This window comes from Budorcas taxicolor, chromosome 25 (genome assembly GCF_023091745.1).
Source record: "Budorcas taxicolor isolate Tak-1 chromosome 25, Takin1.1, whole genome shotgun sequence".
Taxonomy (NCBI): Eukaryota; Metazoa; Chordata; class Mammalia; order Artiodactyla; family Bovidae; genus Budorcas; species Budorcas taxicolor.
The window spans coordinates 51,354,566-51,372,398 of record NC_068934.1 but is presented as its reverse complement, the minus strand read 5'-3'; the positions used below and the strand labels follow the sequence as shown (position 1 = coordinate 51,372,398).

General features: G+C 63.0%; 2 protein-coding genes across 2 annotated transcripts in view; one reads left to right on the top strand and one right to left on the bottom strand.

Annotated features, from left to right (window-relative positions):
- Window positions 1-1,520: 1,520 nt before the first annotated feature.
- Window positions 1,521-4,252, top strand: DRD4 (dopamine receptor D4). Its single transcript, XM_052662547.1, has 4 exons — window positions 1,521-1,790; window positions 3,213-3,325; window positions 3,429-3,949; window positions 4,050-4,252. The coding sequence occupies exons 1-4, from the start codon at window positions 1,521-1,523 to the stop codon at window positions 4,250-4,252; spliced, it is 1,107 nt and encodes a 368-aa protein (XP_052518507.1).
- Window positions 4,253-7,356: 3,104 nt separating this feature from the next.
- Window positions 7,357-17,833, bottom strand: part of DEAF1 (DEAF1 transcription factor) — a 28,478-nt gene continuing 18,001 nt past the window's right edge. The window contains exons 11-12 of the mRNA XM_052661859.1: window positions 12,098-12,187; window positions 7,357-7,832 (exon numbers count right to left, since the gene is read on the bottom strand). Coding sequence (XP_052517819.1) covers window positions 7,728-7,832; window positions 12,098-12,187 — 195 coding nt within the window. The 3' untranslated portion in view covers window positions 7,357-7,727. The remainder of the gene's footprint in view (window positions 7,833-12,097; window positions 12,188-17,833) is intronic.

Sequence of the window (17,833 nt, the reverse complement as noted above, 5' to 3'; positions counted from 1 at the left end):
TCTTTGGCTGTGACAGGTCTTAGTTGGGGCTTGTAGGCTTTGTTGCCTCAAGGTATACGGGATCTGGTTCCCTGACCAGGGATCAAACCTGCCTCCCTGCACTGGAAGCCAGACTCTTAACCCCTGGACCACCAAGGGAAGTCTGTGGGCTGCCTTTTCACCCTTAATGGTGGCAGATGTCTGAGGTCCAGGAGGGAGAATCAACGCTGATCAGGGGCTGGGCTGGCCTCACTGCTTGGCACCCAACCCAAGGTCACGGAGCCAGCCCTGCCTTGGATTTTTGTCTTGTGAGAAAAGTCGCTAGGATTGTGAGTTCTCTTGCTGAAGCCTTCAGGAGGGACAGGAGCCTGCCTGTCCCTTTCCTGATCCGCATGAGCGGGACTGAGGTGCTGGATGCAATGCGGTGCCCATTCACACCACGTCCTGCACACACACTACCTTTATCAGTGATTGTGCCCCTTGTGAGTACCATCACGGTGTGTCTCTTCAGGGTCTTTGTCTTCTCTTTAACACACACAGGGAGCTCGTGTGTAGGGCGTGCAGGTTGAGAGGGATCTCCTTTGGGGCTTCTTTTCTCTGTGAGGACGTGACTCAGGTAAGATGCGTCTAATGAGTGCGAAGAACTCTGGCGACTGCTAAGCTCCCAGTGGCCTTCTCCTGGCCTTGGCTGCCGTTACAGCCTCTAGGCTTTGTGGGGTGAGCTCATTTTACCAGGCTCAGACGGGCACACAGCTTGCTCAGGGTGATGGAGCCAGGATCAGGGTTGCCCACCCAACTGCTGGGGGAGGATGAAGGGTCAGGCAGTGGCTGTGGGGTGGAGAGTGGCTGAGTGTGGTCCAGGCTGGGGGAGAGGCTGCTCTGGGGAGTCGGGTGCAGGGACCCCGGTTGGGGTCTGCAGTCGTTGCAGGGGGAGATGCAGGGGCCAGAGAGGCCGGGTCAGGTGGGGGTGTAGAGAGAGGAGTGTGCCCGGAGGGAAGGAGGGGGAGCCTGGACTGGGGCGTGCCAGCGTCTGGTGGAAGCAGCCTGGGAAGGATGGCCCCCATGCGGCTCCATCTTTGCCTCGGGGGTCTGCAGAAGCATCTCTGGAGGGGGACGCCCAGCCTGGGCCCATGCAGGGTTGCGGGGGTCTCCGAGGCTGGACCTGGTGGCGCTGGCGTGGGTGCCCGCAAGTCTCGAGGGATGGTCGGGCCGCCGTTTCATCCCGCGGGTTTTTCTGGGCGCTGACCCTCGCGTCGTCCCGCAACCCTGCGTGGCAGAGAGCGATGCTGGACCCGCCCAGGCCAATCACATCTCTTCACTGGGCCGGCGCTGGGCCGTGGCGTTTGTCCATCTGCCCGGCCCTAGGGGCGAAGTCCAAGATGGGCCAAAACTGGGTGCAGCTTGGAGCGCCCTGGGGTCCGCGGAACCGGGCGGCCGGGGCGGGACTAAGGCCGGGCTGGGCGGGCCTAGGGGCGGGGCCCCAGCGCGGCCGGGACTGTCCGTGGTGCTGAGCGCCCGGCGGGGCGCGCCGGCCGGGCGCCATGGGGAACCGCAGCGCCGCAGACGCGGACGGGCTGCTGGCGGAGCGCGCGCCCGGCACGGGCGGCGGCGCCGGGGGCCCCGGGGCGGCGGCGGCGCTGGTGGGGGGCGTGCTGCTCATCGGCGCGGTGCTCGCGGGGAACTCGCTCGTGTGCGTGAGCGTGGCGGCCGAGCGGGCCCTGCGGACGCCCACCAACTACTTCATCGTGAGTCTGGCGGCCGCCGACCTGCTCCTCGCCCTGCTGGTGCTGCCTCTCTTCGTCTACTCCGAGGTGAGCCCGCGTCGCGCCCGCACGCGCACCGCCGCCCGCTCCGGGTCCCCTGTCCCGGCCACACGGAGGACCGAGCCCGACCCCGCCGCTTGGCTTCTCAGGATCCTGGAGCCGGGCGCTGTGCAGGTCCCAGGACGACCGGAGCCGGGTCCCCTCCGAACCTCGCTCCCCTCCCCCGTCCCGCTGTCCGTCAGCCCTCCCGCTCTGTCCCTCTCTCCGCTTCGCCTTCTATGTCAGTTACCCAAGAGATGCTTCTGTTCTTCAAGCACAGACCCCAGTAAGAGACGGCTTCGGGAATCCAGACCGCCCCCCCCCAGCCCCCTCCGCTGGGTTCCAGTCCCCCCAGGGGGAGCCAGCTGGCTAGACTGGCAGAGGCAGGCTTACCCCACACCGGCTCCCCTGGGGCAGAGACACAGAGGTCACCCCACGAGGCCACAGCCACACAGGACCACGAGTACACTCGTGCACACGACCCGGGCAGGGCACCCTCGCTCCTGCGCTGACGTGGCTCACAGCAGGAGGGACCCTTCCTGGAGGTGCAGGGCACGCCCACCCGGGCTGGGGAAGGGCCTATTGCCAGAACCTGGGTCCGGGAACTGCCACACCCAGCCCAGGTCCTGGCCCTCGGGTGGGTCCCCCTTGGTGTCAGCCATGTCCACTCTGCAGTTTGGGCAGAGAAAAGCTGCTTAGGCTGGGTTGGGGACGCGGTGTCCCGGGCTGTGGGGGGAGGGGAGGCATGGTTTTCTAAGGTGGAGGGTGAGTCCAGGCAGGGCTGGGCAGAGAGGCGAGCAGGACAGGGACGGGCATGACCTACTGCCCCCCCACCCGAGCTGTAGACAGACGTCACAGTGACGGCTCTTAAGCTCCTAATCGTCCCAAATCAGCAGGAGGAGATTTAGAAGGGGCGGCTGTCTGCTCCTTTGCCCTTGGTGGGGGCGCTGGGCACAGGGGCCGAGGCTACTACTTCGTAACAATGATGTGGACGCTACCGTTGCCCTCACTTCAGGCGTGCAGGGACGAGAGTGGGATGACCTGTCCAGAGTCCCAGAGGCAGAGTTTCAGCAGACAGGCCAGCTGCGCGGTCTGCTGGAGACGGGGGTGGGTGCTGGGCTCCCGCTCTAGGGCAGCAAGGCCCCCACCTGCAGGGAGGGGCCCCGCGCACCCTGAGCATCAGGGATCACAGCCCGCCGTTGCCCACGCCCCCCCCAAAACCCACTCCAATCCGAAGGCGTTTCCCGGTTCTAACAGGAAGGTGGGAGGTCTCTCGGCTCCGGGCCTGAGGGGAGGGGAGGACCGCCCTGCTTTCCGGGGAGCGACTCCTCCGTTATTCAGCCCCCTCGCCGCCCGCAGCAGCGGGGGTCAGGAAGACATCTTGGGGGCGGGGCGGGAGGTCAGCTTCCCGCGGCTCCTCCCCGCGCTCAGGTGCAGGGCGGCGTGTGGCTGCTGAGCCCCGGCCTCTGCGACGCGCTCATGGCCATGGACGTCATGCTGTGCACGGCCTCCATATTCAACCTGTGCGCCATCAGCGTGGACAGGTAAGCCGCCCCGCCGCGCCCCCCGCGCTCCCCGCGCGTTCGTGGCCGTGGGCGCGCCCCGTCGGGCCGCCCCGCCCCGCCGCCCTCACCGCGCTCCCCGCAGGTTCGTGGCCGTGGCCGTGCCCCTGCGCTACAACCGCCAGAGCCGCGGCGGCCGGCAGCTGCTGCTCATCGGCGCCACGTGGCTGCTGTCGGCGGCGGTGGCGGCGCCCGTGCTGTGCGGCCTCAACGACGCGCGCGGCCGCGACCCCTCCGTGTGCCGCCTGGAGGACCGCGACTACGTGGTGTACTCGTCCGTGTGCTCCTTCTTCCTGCCCTGCCCGCTCATGCTGCTGCTGTACTGGGCCACGTTCCGCGGCCTGCGGCGCTGGGAGGCAGCGCGCCGCGCCAAGCTGCACGGCCGTGCGCCCCGCCGGCCCAGCGGCCCCGGCCCGCCCGCGCCGGACGCCAGCGCGGCCGCCGCCGCCGCCCCCGGCCCGACCCCCGACGCCGCCTCGGCCCCGGACGCCGTCGCGCCCCCGGACGCCGTTGCGGCCGAACCCTCGCCTCAGGCCCGCAGGAGGAGACGTGCCAAGATCACAGGCCGGGAGCGCAAAGCTATGAGGGTCCTGCCCGTGGTGGTCGGTGGGTACCGGCCCCGGGGGGCGCGGCGGAGGGGGGACGGTGCCCGGGGGGGGGGGGGCGGGCGTGGCCGTGACCCCGCCCCGCCCCGCCCCGCCCCCAGGGGCCTTCCTGCTCTGCTGGACGCCCTTCTTCGTGGTGCACATCACGCGGGCGCTGTGTCCCGCGTGCGCCGTGTCCCCGCGGCTGGTCAGCGCGGTCACCTGGCTGGGATACGTCAACAGCGCCCTCAACCCCGTCATCTACACCATCTTCAACGCCGAGTTCCGCACCGTCTTTCGCAAGGCTCTGCGCCTCTGCTGCTGACAGAGCGCTGCGCGGCCTCCCCTGGCCGGACCCGCCTCGCCTGGGGCTTTGTAGGAGTAATTAAACAGATCCCAGGTCACCTACTGGGAAGGCTTTGGTGGGGGCGAGGAGGAGGCATCCCCACTGGCCCCATCTGGTCAGTTAACCCTTTCCTTCCTTCGAGGAAGGTCCTGGCTGAGCCCTGGGCTGAGCAGTGGGGCGTCAGGAAGGTGCATGCCCGGGGACAGGGGCGCCTGCGACCTGGGAAGGCTGCCTGGGCTCACACCCTCCCGCACACACTCCACCCGACTCTGCTCCCCGGCCAGCGGCCGCCTCCCTTATCCTGGTGGCCCGTCCACCAGCCCTGCCCCCACTTTGGCAGCCCCCTCAAGGTCAGAACGCAGCTCCCGGCCTGCCCCCCAATGCCTGAAGCCCAGGAGAAGGGCCAGGGGCTGGGTGGGCTCAGGGAGGGCCAAGCACACACCCGCTCAGCCATCCTCTGCCACGTGGCCAGGACCAGGCCAGAGCAGCCAGCTACCTGCCCGCCCCCCGCCGCAGCGTGACCCCTGTAACCTGAGGCAGCCCCTCCGGGACTTCACCTGGGCCCTCTCAGCCCCTGCCGTGGGTGCCAAGCTGCTCCCCAGTGCTGTGGCTGAGCACTCTGGCCAGGGACACTGACCACTGAGCTGGCCACAACTGGGTGCCAAGTCCTTCTCCGGAAGGCGCTCCTGTGGGCTGTGAGGTGACAGCATCAGGCCCAACCTCAGGATGTTAAACTATTCCACGGAAAGAGGGGCTGCCCATCCCCTCTGTGGGCGAGCACCCTTTCCTTCTCAAGGGCTCAGCTGCCACCTCCTCCAAGAAGCCTCCCCTGACCGCCTGCAGGACCAGCCTGTCAGCATCACCCTAGGAGAGACTTGCCCTCAGGGAGCCGAGCAGAGGAACGGGGGCCCGTGCAGGACACTGTGCCTGCATGGCAGGGGCTGACACAGAGGGAGGGGCCCTGGGCGGGACCCTGGCCCTGCAGCTCCTCCAGCCTCCGGCAGCTCCTCCCCTTCCAAACAAGAGGACAGCCACAGCAGGTACCCTGGGTCTCGCCCAGGGAGGAGCCCCAGTGCCCAGAGAGGGTCCCCCAAACCCAGGGGGAGCCACTATGCCCAGGGAGGGCCCCAGATGGTACAACCGAGCCCGGGCAGGATGCCTGCTCCAGAGCTGTGCTGATGATCCCTCTGAGAACCTCAGACTTGAAGTGAAGACCAGGAGGGACCCGCTGGGCTGACAGCAGGGTCAGGGTCAGGGTCAGGACAGGAGCAGGGGCCCTGACTGTGGCCGCTGGCCCTGCCGCCTGGCTCCATGTCCTGCAGGTCCACAGGCCACACCCGCGCCCTGAAGCCCGTGTCTGCCGTGCACCTGTTGGGCCTTCCGTGGTCACTTCCGGTGGTCAGAGCTAGCTTCTGCTGTTGCCAAGAGGATCTCTGCTGGCAGCAGCCGCACCCAGTGTGGACACCAGCTGCTCTGCCCACACCCAGGGTCTGCGTGGAGAGAGGCCATGTCCCCATCTCTGCCCCCTTCTCGTCTGTGCTGGGGACAGGGTGACCGCGCCCCTGGTAGGCCAGGCCAGTAAGTGCACCTCTCGTGGGGGCAGGGACGCGGATGTGCTGGAGCCTGCTGGCGTCCCTGGGCTGTCCCCGCTGGCCCTGTGCACAGACTCCAAGAAGGGGACAAGCTGGAAATGGAGGGCAAGCTGGGCATGGGAGGGGCACGGTGGACATGGGTGCAGATGCCCGAGGCTGGCGGACCCAGGGCCCCAGCAGGTGCCTCGAGGGTCCCAGCACTGGGCAGGCCCACTGATGCCGCGCGTCTCCTCGCCTCAGCAGAGGACCAGCATCCTGATGGCCACTGTGCTGTGCTGACAGACGCCGGCCCTGCCCTGTCCCCTGGGGGCTGCGTCTGGCGGGAGGCGCGCTCAGAAGGCGATGCCATCGGAAGCGCTGACATGGAAGTGAGGGTGCAACCCATGCTTGGTGCCGGGGAGTTTCTGGAAACCTCCTGACGTCCAGCACGACCCAGAGACAGCTTCACAGGCTCAGAAACCATAGGTTTTGAAAAGTGCCCCCCAAACACAGGGTCCCCAGGCTTCCGTCCTGAGGAGAAGCTTCCCCATCCCAGGAAACCCTTGCCCAGGATGGCCTTCCTGCAGGGCCTGGCCCAGAGACCGCTGCACTGCTTGCAGGGGCCCCTGGCCGGAGCTGGACATCAGGGAAGGACCTGGCACCCTTTGCCTGTGGGCTTCGTGCCCGCCTCTGTTGCCGCTTTAGCCTTTTCATGTTTGGGGGGACTCCTTCCAGAGGTGCAGCCATCCCCAGCTCCTCCTGCCGAGGCTGACAGGCCTCCACAGCCCTCTCAGCTGTGTAAACCCCAGGAGGCCAGGCCTGGCCTTCCCTGAGGCAGTGGAGAGATGTGAAGACCAGGTTAAATAAAACCCAAATAAACCCACTTAGTCTGTGGAGGCCAAGCAGAGGGCTGGCAGAGGCTTCTGGGGGCAGGGCCCTCCATCACCTGCAGCCAAGCCGGGTGTGGGGACGGGCCCTGGGGCTCCTGGGCTCACAGCCCCCTCCCTCGGGCCTCCAGCCACCCCCTGGGCTCACCCGGAGCCAGTGGCATCCCCAAAGGCCATGTGCTATGGACTGAGAAGAACCTTCGGGAAACAGGACCTGGGAGATGAACGTGGCAGAATCGTCCAGGGGGAAAGCATCGGGGTCAGAGTCTGTGACTGGGGCAGAGCCCCTACCTCCTCAGTGCAGAGAAGAGGGGGTGCCATAGACCCAGGGCTCCCCCAGAACTGGCGCTGGCCACAGGTGGGCTCAGGAAGCCGCGGGGACCAGGCCCCAGGCTGCTGCCGTGCTGGGTGGGACTGCTGGGCCTGGGCAGTAGCCGTGCCGGGCAGGTCCCCAGTGGCCCGGTGCACCCTTGCAGAGGAGGGTGGCAGGCCAGGGCACCTCGTCTCCCCCGAGCCTGGACAGTGGGGCTTGGCCTTCCTGGCTGGTGGCTCTGGGACCCCCGCCGGGCAGGGCCCCTTCCGTTCAAGACTTCTGAGCTGCACCAAGAACAGCCACCTGGGGAGGTCAGGACTGGAGTCACCTGTCCGGGTGGGACAGGGGTGTCGACTTTATTGACAAGACACAGATATGTACACGCGTGTTACAGAACACGACACACCCGTAGGGAGGATTGGACGCTCATGATCCACGGGATTAAAAAAAGCACCACGAGCATCGGGGCCCAGGCCACGCCCACCAGGCATCGGGGCCCAGGCCGTGTCCACCAGCAGCCACGGAGAGGCCAGCGCCCAGTCCCGGAGCTCGGCACCGGGAGCGCACCGCCGAGGGCACCGGGCACCCGGCGTCCACTTGTAACTTGGCCAGCAAGTTCCTCCTTGTCCTCAGAGTCCCCTGTCCTCCAGGGTCCTTCCTGGCCGCAGAGGCCCCACGGGCCCTCACACGGTGACTTTCTCGATCACGCCCTCGCCGACGTGGACGTCGTCCCCCTGGACGGTGACAGCTGCAGGCTGGCCACACATGTGCTGGTGGTCCTTCCAGTCCTGCAGGGAAGGACAGACCGGGTCACGGCCCCAGGTCACGGCTCCCGGTCACGGTTCCGGAAGTGGCCGCCCACCCGAGGCCACAGTCCTGCACGTGCTGAGCAGCCAGCCTTCCTGGGCAGGGGGTGCCTAGCCTCACCACGCTATTTAAGGAACCCACTCGGAGGCAGACAGCCTGATGACCCTGGACACACGTCCACACTCTCATCTGGCGGCTTCCTTCCTGGGATCAAGCAAACACAATCACACCTGCAGAAACACTTGTGTCTGATGTCGCTGCCCACCGTGTTATCTGTAACAGCCCAAGTGAGAATCCTCAGCGCATCCACAGAGGGGTTGGGTGACTGTGGCCCCCCGGGAGGTCGGGGAAGATGGCCCACGCCTGCCGTCAGGGTGGGAGATGCTGCCGCCACTCACAGGCTCCGGGGGCCTGACGGGGTGCGGTTAGGGGAGACATGGGCCCCGAACACACGAGAGGTCAGGGTCCAGTGAAACACAAGACGTGAATGAGCGTCACACACACGGAGGAGCAGAGGCCAGGGCGACCCGGGAGCAGGCTCTAGCTGCCTGTCTCCGTGCTGGCCTCTGCTTCCGCACTGTCTATGATAAGAGTGCCTTATTTTCACAATAAAAAGGTGAAACTTCAAATCATTACAGGCATACCTGGGAGACAGCACAGGTTCATCTCCACAATAAAGCGCCCGTCACAACGGAGCCAGTCACCGGGCTCGGCCGACCCAGGTTCATTCCGGCTACGTTACGCGGCACCGTGGCCTGCTCAGTGTCCGTGGACCTAACTCAAAAGACACGCTACTCCTAAAAACGCTGACTGCCCCCCGTCAGTGCATGGAGGCCACAAGCCTTTCGTTTGTAAACACACAGTTGTCTGAGAAGCACAGATAGGTCTGCCCGTGCCTCAAAAGAGCAGACGAACTTCGGTGAAGCGTCGCTGACTTACGATGGTGATCTCTGCTGCGCAGCAAAGCGACTGCTAAGCGCGTCTGCTTTCTCGTGCACATTCTTTCCCATCATGGTCTGTCACAGGGTGCTGAACACAGTCCCTGCGATATACAGCAGGGCTCTGTTTTCATCCATCCTCCTCCTGCTATTCCAGACTCCCGGCCGCCCCCGTCTGCCCCGCCCCCCTTGGCAGCCCCCAGTCTGTTCTGGTGTCTGAGTCTGCTTCTGTTTCGTGAACAAGCTCGTCTGTGTCGTTTCTTGGATTCCACATGAGCGCTATGATGTTTGTCCTTCCCTGTCTGACTTACTCCACTCAGCACGATGAGCGCCAGCTTCACCCATGTGGCTGCAAACGGCATCATCCGCTCTTTTCGCGGCCGAGCACCGCCCCACTGCGCTCACACCACGACTCCATCCGTCCCTCTGCTGACGGACACTGAGGTTGCTCCTGTGTCTTGGCTACTGTAGACACTGTTGCTGTGAACACTGAGGTACATTTATCTTTTCAAATTAGAATTCTGTCTGGATATATGTCCAGGATTGCTGGGTCATACAGTGACTCTACTTTTATTAAATTAAGGAAATTTCACACTGTTTTCCATTGTGGCTACCCCAATTTACATTTCCACCAACAGTGCAGGAGGGTTCCATTTTCTCCACACCTTCAGCATTTGCTGTTTTCAGACTCAAATAAATTTTTAATTTGAAAACTACCTGACTATGTAAACCTATAGAGTGCGTAGAACTTAACGTGTGTTGGGCTCATGTCCACAATGTTTCATACCATACATAAAAATTAACTCAAGATGGATCATAAATCTGAAAGCGAGCTACAGGGAGTTCCTGATGGTTCAGAGGTTAGGATCTGGCCAGGGTTCAGCCCCTGGTCGGGGGACTGAGATGCAGCAAGCTGTGTGTGTGGTGCAGTCCCCAAAATAATAGTAAATTAAAGAAAATAAAAATTCAAAAGACTTAAAATTATAAATGTTTTAGGAAAAGATACATCTCCCTGACCTTGAGTCAGGCAAACTTTCTGAGATACTGCACCAACAGCGTGACCTCCAGTAGAAACATTTTTAATAAACTGGGCTTCTCGGGGTCCCTGGCCACTCAGTGGTTAGGACTCCACACTTCCCCTGCAGGGGACATGGGTTCAATCCCTGGTTGGGGAACAAAGATCCCATAAGCTGCATAGCACGGCCAAGCAAAAAGAATAAAAAATAAAACATTTTTAAAAGCTGGGCTTCAAGCGTGTATCCAGACTGCTCACAGACACTGCCATACTCGATAGGGAGGGGCACAATCACATTTAAAAATGAGCAAAAGATCTGAACAGACATTTCTGCCCAAAGGATATTCAGCTACCCAGTAAGCCCACAGAAAGTTGCTCAACATCGTCGGTCATCAGGGAGACGCAAGCTAGACCACAGGTGTTGCCGCATACCCAGGGGCAGGGCTACAGCCAGAGGGCACGAGCGCGCGCTGAGGATGGGGTGGACTCACTGCTGGCCAAGCTGAGTTTCGTAAGAGTCACACACAAGTCTGCCTAAAATGTGCATGTGAAGCACCTGCCCTCTGGCGAGCCCCTCCTCAGTGTCCATCGACACTCACCCAGTGGGGGCTGTCCAGACGTCCGTCGGCTGACGGCTGGAGAACAGGCGAGGTCCAGCCACACCGGGCATGCTGCTTGGGCCCGCGGGGTGGGCCTGAAAGCTGCTCGGGGGAGCCGGGTGCAGATCACACGTGGCCCAAGCCTGCTATGGCCGGCGCGCAGAGCGGGGAAGCGACAGAGGAGGAGGCTCCTGCTCGCCAGGGCCCAGAGGTGTCGGCCTGAGGGGGCTTTTGGGCGTGATGGGAGGTCCTAAAACTGAGCTGTGATGTTTTCACAACTGCAGACTTACTGTGAATCGTTGAACTGTGCGCTTAAACTTGGTGGAGTTTATGGCCTGTGAATCCTGCCTCCCTCAGAGAAGGCATAACACATGTATCCCCCCCAAACGGGATTTGGAAAAGAAAGAGCGTCTGCATGTGAGGGCACCACAGCTCACGGCCGGTCCCACGCGCAGGAAGGGCGGCGGCACTGAGCACCCTCGTCTCAGGGCGCAGAGCGCGGGCCGGAAGCCTCAGCGCCAGCACCAGGGTTTACCACGAGCACCCCCGGGTCTCTGGGGGGCGCAGAGTGCGGGCCGGAAGCCTCAGCGCCAGCACCAGCGTTTATCACAAGGAGCTGCGGGTCCTACCGAGTGTTCATTTTGGATTGCACGTGAGAATCAGCGTTTCTGAAATTCACTATACACTGATTTTTGTAAACAAAGCCGAAGCCCATGTCTTTATCAGGACAGCATGCTGAAAGAGGACAAACCTAACCCAGTTGACAGAAGTGGCGTCTTCATCTACAAGGTTATCCCCGAACTTAAGCGCCCGATTCAGTAAGAGAGCGGCTGCTTCTCGTCAAGATGGCACCTAGCTAAAACGACCGCGTCCAGAAATAAACCCACGAACCTTCCTGGGATGGTTCAACGTCAGGGACGCCAGCAGTCAGCTGCCCTCTGGGATCACAAGCTGGCTCCTCCTGGCAGCCCAAGCAGGCGCCCTGTCCTCAGTGCCCAGCCCACTGGTGAGACCACGGAGAAACAAACACGTGGGTCTCTTCCCCAAGCGCCCAGACCGACACACAGGCAGGGCCTGGGAGCAAGGTGGCAGCCACGGACATGCTTTCCACGCTGTGCTGACCTCCTCAGCACCCCATGCAGCCCTAAGAGGCAGAGGAGGAAGGCCCCACACACCCTGGTCGTGGGGGTCATCCCTGCCCACCTCTCGCTGGAGGGCATCTAAGGACGGGAGTTGTGGGCATTGCAGAGGCTGTGTCCACACACGCGGCTCCAGGTCCCGGGCAGCCCGGGCAACGCAAAGGACGACAGGCGTCACTGCTTGCCCACCCATCACGTTACTGTCTCTCATTGTAGAAAATTTCCAGAAAAGGCGAACCCCACAGGCCCCCAGCCCACGGCTAGGCCTCGCACTCTGAGTAAGGGCCAGAAGACCAGCAACTGCCACTCTCTCCAGCCTCCTTAGGGTCAAAGGCCAAGGGATGGAAACAGAAGCACAGCGTGCAACTGCACACACAGCTAGGGCCTGTGACCAGGCGGCCGGGCTGGGGATGCTGACCGCGATGAGGTCCGGGCCGCCGGTGAGCAGCGGCTTCCACGGCCACAGCCCACGGCACAGGAGGCTGCCTGGGGGCCCTGCTGGGGCCTGGGGACACGGGGGACGGGGACGGGGGCGGGGCGGGGGGCAGGGCCTACCTTGCGCTGGCAGAAGGTGGAGCAGTAGTTGACCTTGTGGCAGCCGGTGCACTCGCTCAGGGCCTCGCGGCCACAGTTCACACAGGACTGCTGCAAGAGGACAGGCTGTCAGTGGTGGGCACGCTTCCCAGAGACACAGAAGGGGGGTTGGTGACCGGGACCAGACCGACCCGCATCTCCTGCCCTGGCCTTACAGACTCTGAGCAGGAGGCAGGGGGCTGGATCACATACAGGCCAACCTTGCTGCAAACTGCAGGGATTTCATTTCCACCCAGTATGCAGAAAGCAAACCTGGGAGGACCAGAATTCTCAGGCGTTCAGGACCAGCCCCTGAGTGGCCAGGCCCTGGAGGCCCCCGGCTGGACCCCCACTAACAGCCTGGGTGCCCCTTGTCCTGCACCCCAGGCGCCCCCAGCCCACCAGCTGGGCTCCGTGAAATGGGCCTTCTATGTGCTTTCCCCACAAAGCGTGACGCTGCTCCTTCTAGAGCGGGGAGGGGCGGTAGGGGGCAGTGCAAGGGGGTGACGGGGCCGGGCCAGTGTGTGCAGCTGTGACCCACGGTGGCAGGCAGCCAGGACCCCAGCACGCTGCAAGCCAGGCCCCTGCTCCGGCTGGTGGGGGACTGTGTGGGCAAAAACAGCATGTGTGTCTCGGTTCCTGTTCTGGATTCAGCTTCCTTCTCTGCTGACAATGCTGACCAACACTTTCCACCTGTAACTTGCCACCCCCAACTCCTTCAGGAAACTCCAGCATCAGCGGGTCAGGCTCGCCCCTGCCTCTCCTTTCCAGGACAAAGAGGTTCTCCAGGGAGAGCAGAGGTCCTGCAGAGCCCTCAGCACCGGGCATGGAGCAGCCGGCAGCCGCCCAAGAGGTCTGGGGCCCCAAAGACCCTCCTGCCTCTCATCTGGGAGCCCTCATGTTGCACCCCGACCCCCACCAGCACCTGGGCCCACCCTGCCTGTTCTCCCAGCACCAGGGCCGTCCTGGGACAAGAGCAGGCGCTAAGTAAACGCCTCTCGCCTGAAGCAAAGGCCTGCGTCATGATGAACTTTGGGGTGCAGGTGCCGCTTTTGTGCAGAAAGTATTTCCAACCCCTTGGGCCTTCCCAACATATCCCCTTGGGAAAACCATTTCTTAACCCAAAATAACCAGAAGCCCAGGATCCGAGTCAGACACACCAGCACACGTGCAGGGGGAAGCGGACAGTGGCAAGTAGCCGGGGCAGGGTCTGCACACGCCTGCCAGGACCCACACGGCTCTGTGCCGCCGGCCAGCAAGGCCCAGATCTTGGTTCCTAAGACCATTCGTTCTTCACGGCTGATTCCAGGCCTGGGGCTGGATGGCACCACTGATTCAAAGAACAGGAGTGTGAGCAAACTCCCAGAGACAGTGAAGGACAGAGGAGCCTGGAGTGCTGCAGTCCATGGGGCCGCAAAGAGCCGGACACAACTGAGTGACTGAGCAGCGACAGGGCCGGGCAGGGAGCCCCCGGCTTGGGCCTGGGGGTCTTCTAGTCCCAGAGAGAAGGAAGGAGTCCAGAGGGGCAGGTGAGGGACTTGGGGGCACTGAGGGAGCTCCAGCCGCCTAAGATGCAACAAGCTGAGTGAAGCACACCACACGGGCCCCCTGGGTCCATTCAGACACATAGGGACTAGACACGGCCTGCGGGGAGGGTTCTGGAAACACCCCACACCAGCCCTGTCAAGGAGGAGCCGCCACCAGCGTGCCCAGGGAGGAAAAGGGGGGCTGCTGCACTTCACAGCTGGAACCTCCAACGTGGCCCACGTGCCAAGCTGGACCCTGGGGGGAGATGAGGCCCTGAGAAGAGAAATGTGAGAGCCTCCGCCAGCAGCCACAGGAGACACACCTGCAGAGACGGCACTGCTGACCCACGGGCCCCGGGCTTCCGCCAGTGCTGAGAGCAGTGTCTGCTGTGTGCCCGCGGCGCTGGAAGGGGCCCCCAGCAAGGCGGCTCTTCTGACCACACTTCCTCCTGACGGGAAGTTGGATGACCAGTGTAGGCCCGAGAAGGAGCCAGGGACACAGACACGGGCCACAGCACAGCCCGGCGCCCTGCAGCCACACAGCTGGTTTCTGCTGGACGTGGCGTCCTTCATGGGAAGGGCATCTGGTCTTCTGCCCTGTTTAATCTCTGCTGAGCTAATTATACACACGCAACACAAATGCCCCATGGTTAGAGCTGACTAAACCTCTCTGATAGTTCAGTTGGGCTAAAATTTGATTTTCTAAGAAATTCCACATGAAACATCCAAGAAGGCAACCCTGGTTCCCTCCCTGGGAGGCAAGCGCCTGGGTCTCACATGGAGCCCCTTCGTGGACCACGCGGCCTCACACTCTGCTCCCCACCACACATGACCCTCAGAGCTGAGGAGCACGCTATGGACGCTTCCCAACAGGCTCCACAGCAACAGCTCCTCTGGGGCCGCCTCTCTCCGTGTGATCTGGGGTGGGGGGTCTCTCCGTGTGATCCGGGGTGGGGGGCTCTCTCCGTGTGATCCGGGGTGGGGGGGTCTCTCCGTGTGATCCGGGGTGGGGGGCTCTCTCCATGTGATCCGGGGTGGGGGGGGGTCTCTCCGTGTGATCCGGGGTGGGGGGCTCTCTCCGTGTGATCCGGGGTGGGGGGCCTCTCTCCGTGTGATCCGGGGTGGGGGGTCTCTCTCCGTGTGATCCGGGGTGGGGGGCTCTCTCCGTGTGATCCGGGGTGGGGGGCTCTCTCCGTGTGACCCGGGGTGGGGGGGCTCTCTCTCTGTGTGATCCGGGGTGGGGGGGGGGTCTCTCCGTGTGATCCGGGGTGGGGGGCTCTCTCCGTGTGATCCGGGGTGGGGGGCTCTCTCCGTGTGATCCGGGGTGGGGGGCCTCTCTCCGTGTGATCCGGGGTGGGGGGGCTCTCTCCGTGTGATCCGGGGTGGGGGGCTCTCTCCGTGTGATCCGGGGTGGGGGGGCTCTCTCTCTGTGTGATCCGGGGTGGGGGGCTCTCTCCGTGTGATCGGGGGTGGAGGGTCTCTCTCCACGTGATCCTTAGGGTGGGGGGGTCTCTCTCTGTGTGATCCGGGGTGGGGGGCTCTCTCCGTGTGATCGGGGGTGGAGGGTCTCTCTCCATGTGATCTGGGGTGGGGGGCTTCTCTCTCCACGTGATCCTTAGGGTGGGGGGTCTCTCTCCGTGTGATCTGGGGTGGGGGGGCTCTCTCCGTGTGATCCGGGGTGGGGGGCTCTCTCCACGTGATCCTTAGGGTGGGGGGGGCCTCTCTCTGTGTGACCCGGGGTGGGATGCCTGCCTGTTGCTGTGTGATCCAGAGTGGGGGGGATTGTCAGGTGCCCAGAAGCCCCTCCATGACAGACCCGTGCCCCCTCCACCCCCAGCCTTCTGGCTCCTTCCACCCAGACCCTGAAGGTCGCTTCTCACTGCCACCACCTGCTTCGGGGACACGTTTTGGGTGCCTCTCTCGCATGAGTCAAGTCATGACCCCTCAGTCCCCAGATGATCCTGGCAAAGGCGCCCCAAGGCGTCTGGCTCCCAAGACCCAGGGTCCAGGCACTGTGGCCAGCAGGGGCCGTGGCTCAGACACATCAGCAGGTACAAAGGTGAGCGCATAGGTGTGGAGGGTGGCCAACCCACATGTGAAGGAAATGGCACCAGGTCACTCGAGGAGCCTGGAACCGCCGGCGTGGGCGCGCGCACACACAAGGACACCGGCTCCACCTACCAGCGATGCCAGAACAGAGGACGCCTGCTTCCCCTGGCCGCGTGTCCAGCTTACAGGACGGCCACGTGAGGGCACGTCACGCCAACGGCTCCCGAGAGAGGACGGGCCTGCCCGTGAGCCCCTGACGCTGTCAGAACTCAGGCTACGGACACTGATGGTGTCCCAGTGGAGGCAGAGGCTCAAGCCTCTCACTAAAGGCTGAGCATCTTCCACCAAACGGGACTGTTAAGTATAACGGCACTTCATGTCACATTCCTTTCCTAGAAATACATGAAATTACAGACAAAACGCACAGCCCAGCCTTCCATGGGTGGGGACCTGAGGAGCCCCACCGTGCCAGACGCTTCTGGCTGAGCCGCCGGACACGCAGGTCAGGAGGTCTGCATGGCAGCAATTCAGCTTCTGGACCCTTCGTGTGGATGGGCCCGGCCGTGACTGTGGGCTGGTCCTATCTGAGAAACAAAACCCAGGCAGCTGGCCCAGCTGAAGCGCCCGCATGACCCAACCAGGTGGGAAACCCACGCTGCACCCTAACCTATACTTCCTCTTTCAGCCCATCTGTCATCAGAGAATTTTCACAGAGTTTACTTGTAGTTTTATTCTGTGAAAGAAAGTCCAAGAAAACCTATGAAAAACGTAAAACTGAAAGCTAAACCGCTTCCTTCTGCACTTCCCTCCTGGGGTGAGGCCCCAGTTCCCGTGCAGTCAGCAGCCCAAGCCGCCTGCCACTGTCCAGCTGGTCTGACTGTTGAGGTGGCGGGCCCAAGCGGTCTCCCCACACCTGCGCTCCCGGCCCTGGACCCTAAGCAAGGACAAGGGCCTCCCCACACCCCCAGGCTCAGCAGGGGGATGGCACACACGGCGGTGGACGCTGGCCGGGCAGCCACAGGGGCATACAGCCTGGCAGCTGCATATAGAGTGAAGCGGGAGCCTCCTTGGACCCGGCGGCTGCGCCCCCAGCCTCACACCCTGGAGCAGGGACAGCACGCACCCACACAGACGGCTGTGCACAGAGGCCAGAGGGCAGGAGCGCTGGGAGCGCCTACTGATGGAGGGGTGAAAAGCAGCCCGGGCGCGGCGGCACTAGTCCAGGCCCCCGCGTGGAAGCATCGTGAGCACACGCTGCTCAGGGAGGAGCCAGACGCAGACGGCCACATCCTGTGTGACTCCCGGTTCCAAGAAACTCGCAGAGCACACAGCGCCAGAGACAGGAAGCGGGCGAGTGCAGCGGGGTCTGGGGGGGCGGTGGGGACAGGCAGAGTCAGCGAGAGGAAGCGGGCGAGTGCAGCGGGGCCCTGGGGCTGGTAGGGTGGTGCTCACGGGTCCGGGGCTTCCCTGGGGGGTGAAGAGCCCTGGAATCAGTGGGGACGGCTGAACAAGTGTGAGAGCAAGCTCCTGGACTGTGCAGCTTAAAGGGGTGAATCCTACAGCATGTGAACCGTGTTTCAACGAGAAAAAGAATATGATTTCATTACGTACGTCGGGGGTTTTTCTAAATATAAGATCATAAGTATGTGAGCATATGAACCCACAAAAACAGCAAAGGCTGGTTATAATGCAAAACCACATACAAATAAATACTTAAAAAATAAAAGTAAAATGCTTATAAATGTGAAATATGCAAATATTAAATGATTAAAAAGCTAGTCTCCGAGCAACATGAGAGCACTGTGGTCAGGCGAACAGCCTCCCAAGCCAAAGAGGAAAGGGCAGCTCTCACTAGGGTCACCAGAGCAGCCAGCAGGCAACCCTCCAGACAGTCACCACGGAGCCAGAAGGCAACGGTCTGAGGTCTGGAAAGCAAGGAGAGCAGGTAGGAACGGAGGGGGCCTGGCTGGGGGGAGGCCCTGGCAGGTGGGGCAGGAACTGGCGGGGAGTGAGGGGATGGCATTGAACCTGGGGCGGGGGGGGGGAGGGTGTGGGCAGAAAGCTGAGGCTGGAGCTGCAGATGGCCAGGAAACCGAGGAAAGCAGACCCGCCATGCACGGCGGCCACGGGCCTTGGCCGTCCC

What these genes read in the sequence shown, in the direction of transcription:
- DRD4 (XM_052662547.1), top strand. Translation starts at nt 1,521, where the DNA reads ATGGGGAACCGCAGCGCCGCAGACGCGGACGGGCTGCTGGCGGAGCGC. An exon ending in CTCTCTTCGTCTACTCCGAG is followed by an intron (nt 1,791 to 3,212) that starts GTGAGCCCGCGT and finishes CCCCGCGCTCAG; the next exon opens with GTGCAGGGCGGCGTGTGGCT. An exon ending in GGTCCTGCCCGTGGTGGTCG is followed by an intron (nt 3,950 to 4,049) that starts GTGGGTACCGGC and finishes CCCCGCCCCCAG; the next exon opens with GGGCCTTCCTGCTCTGCTGG.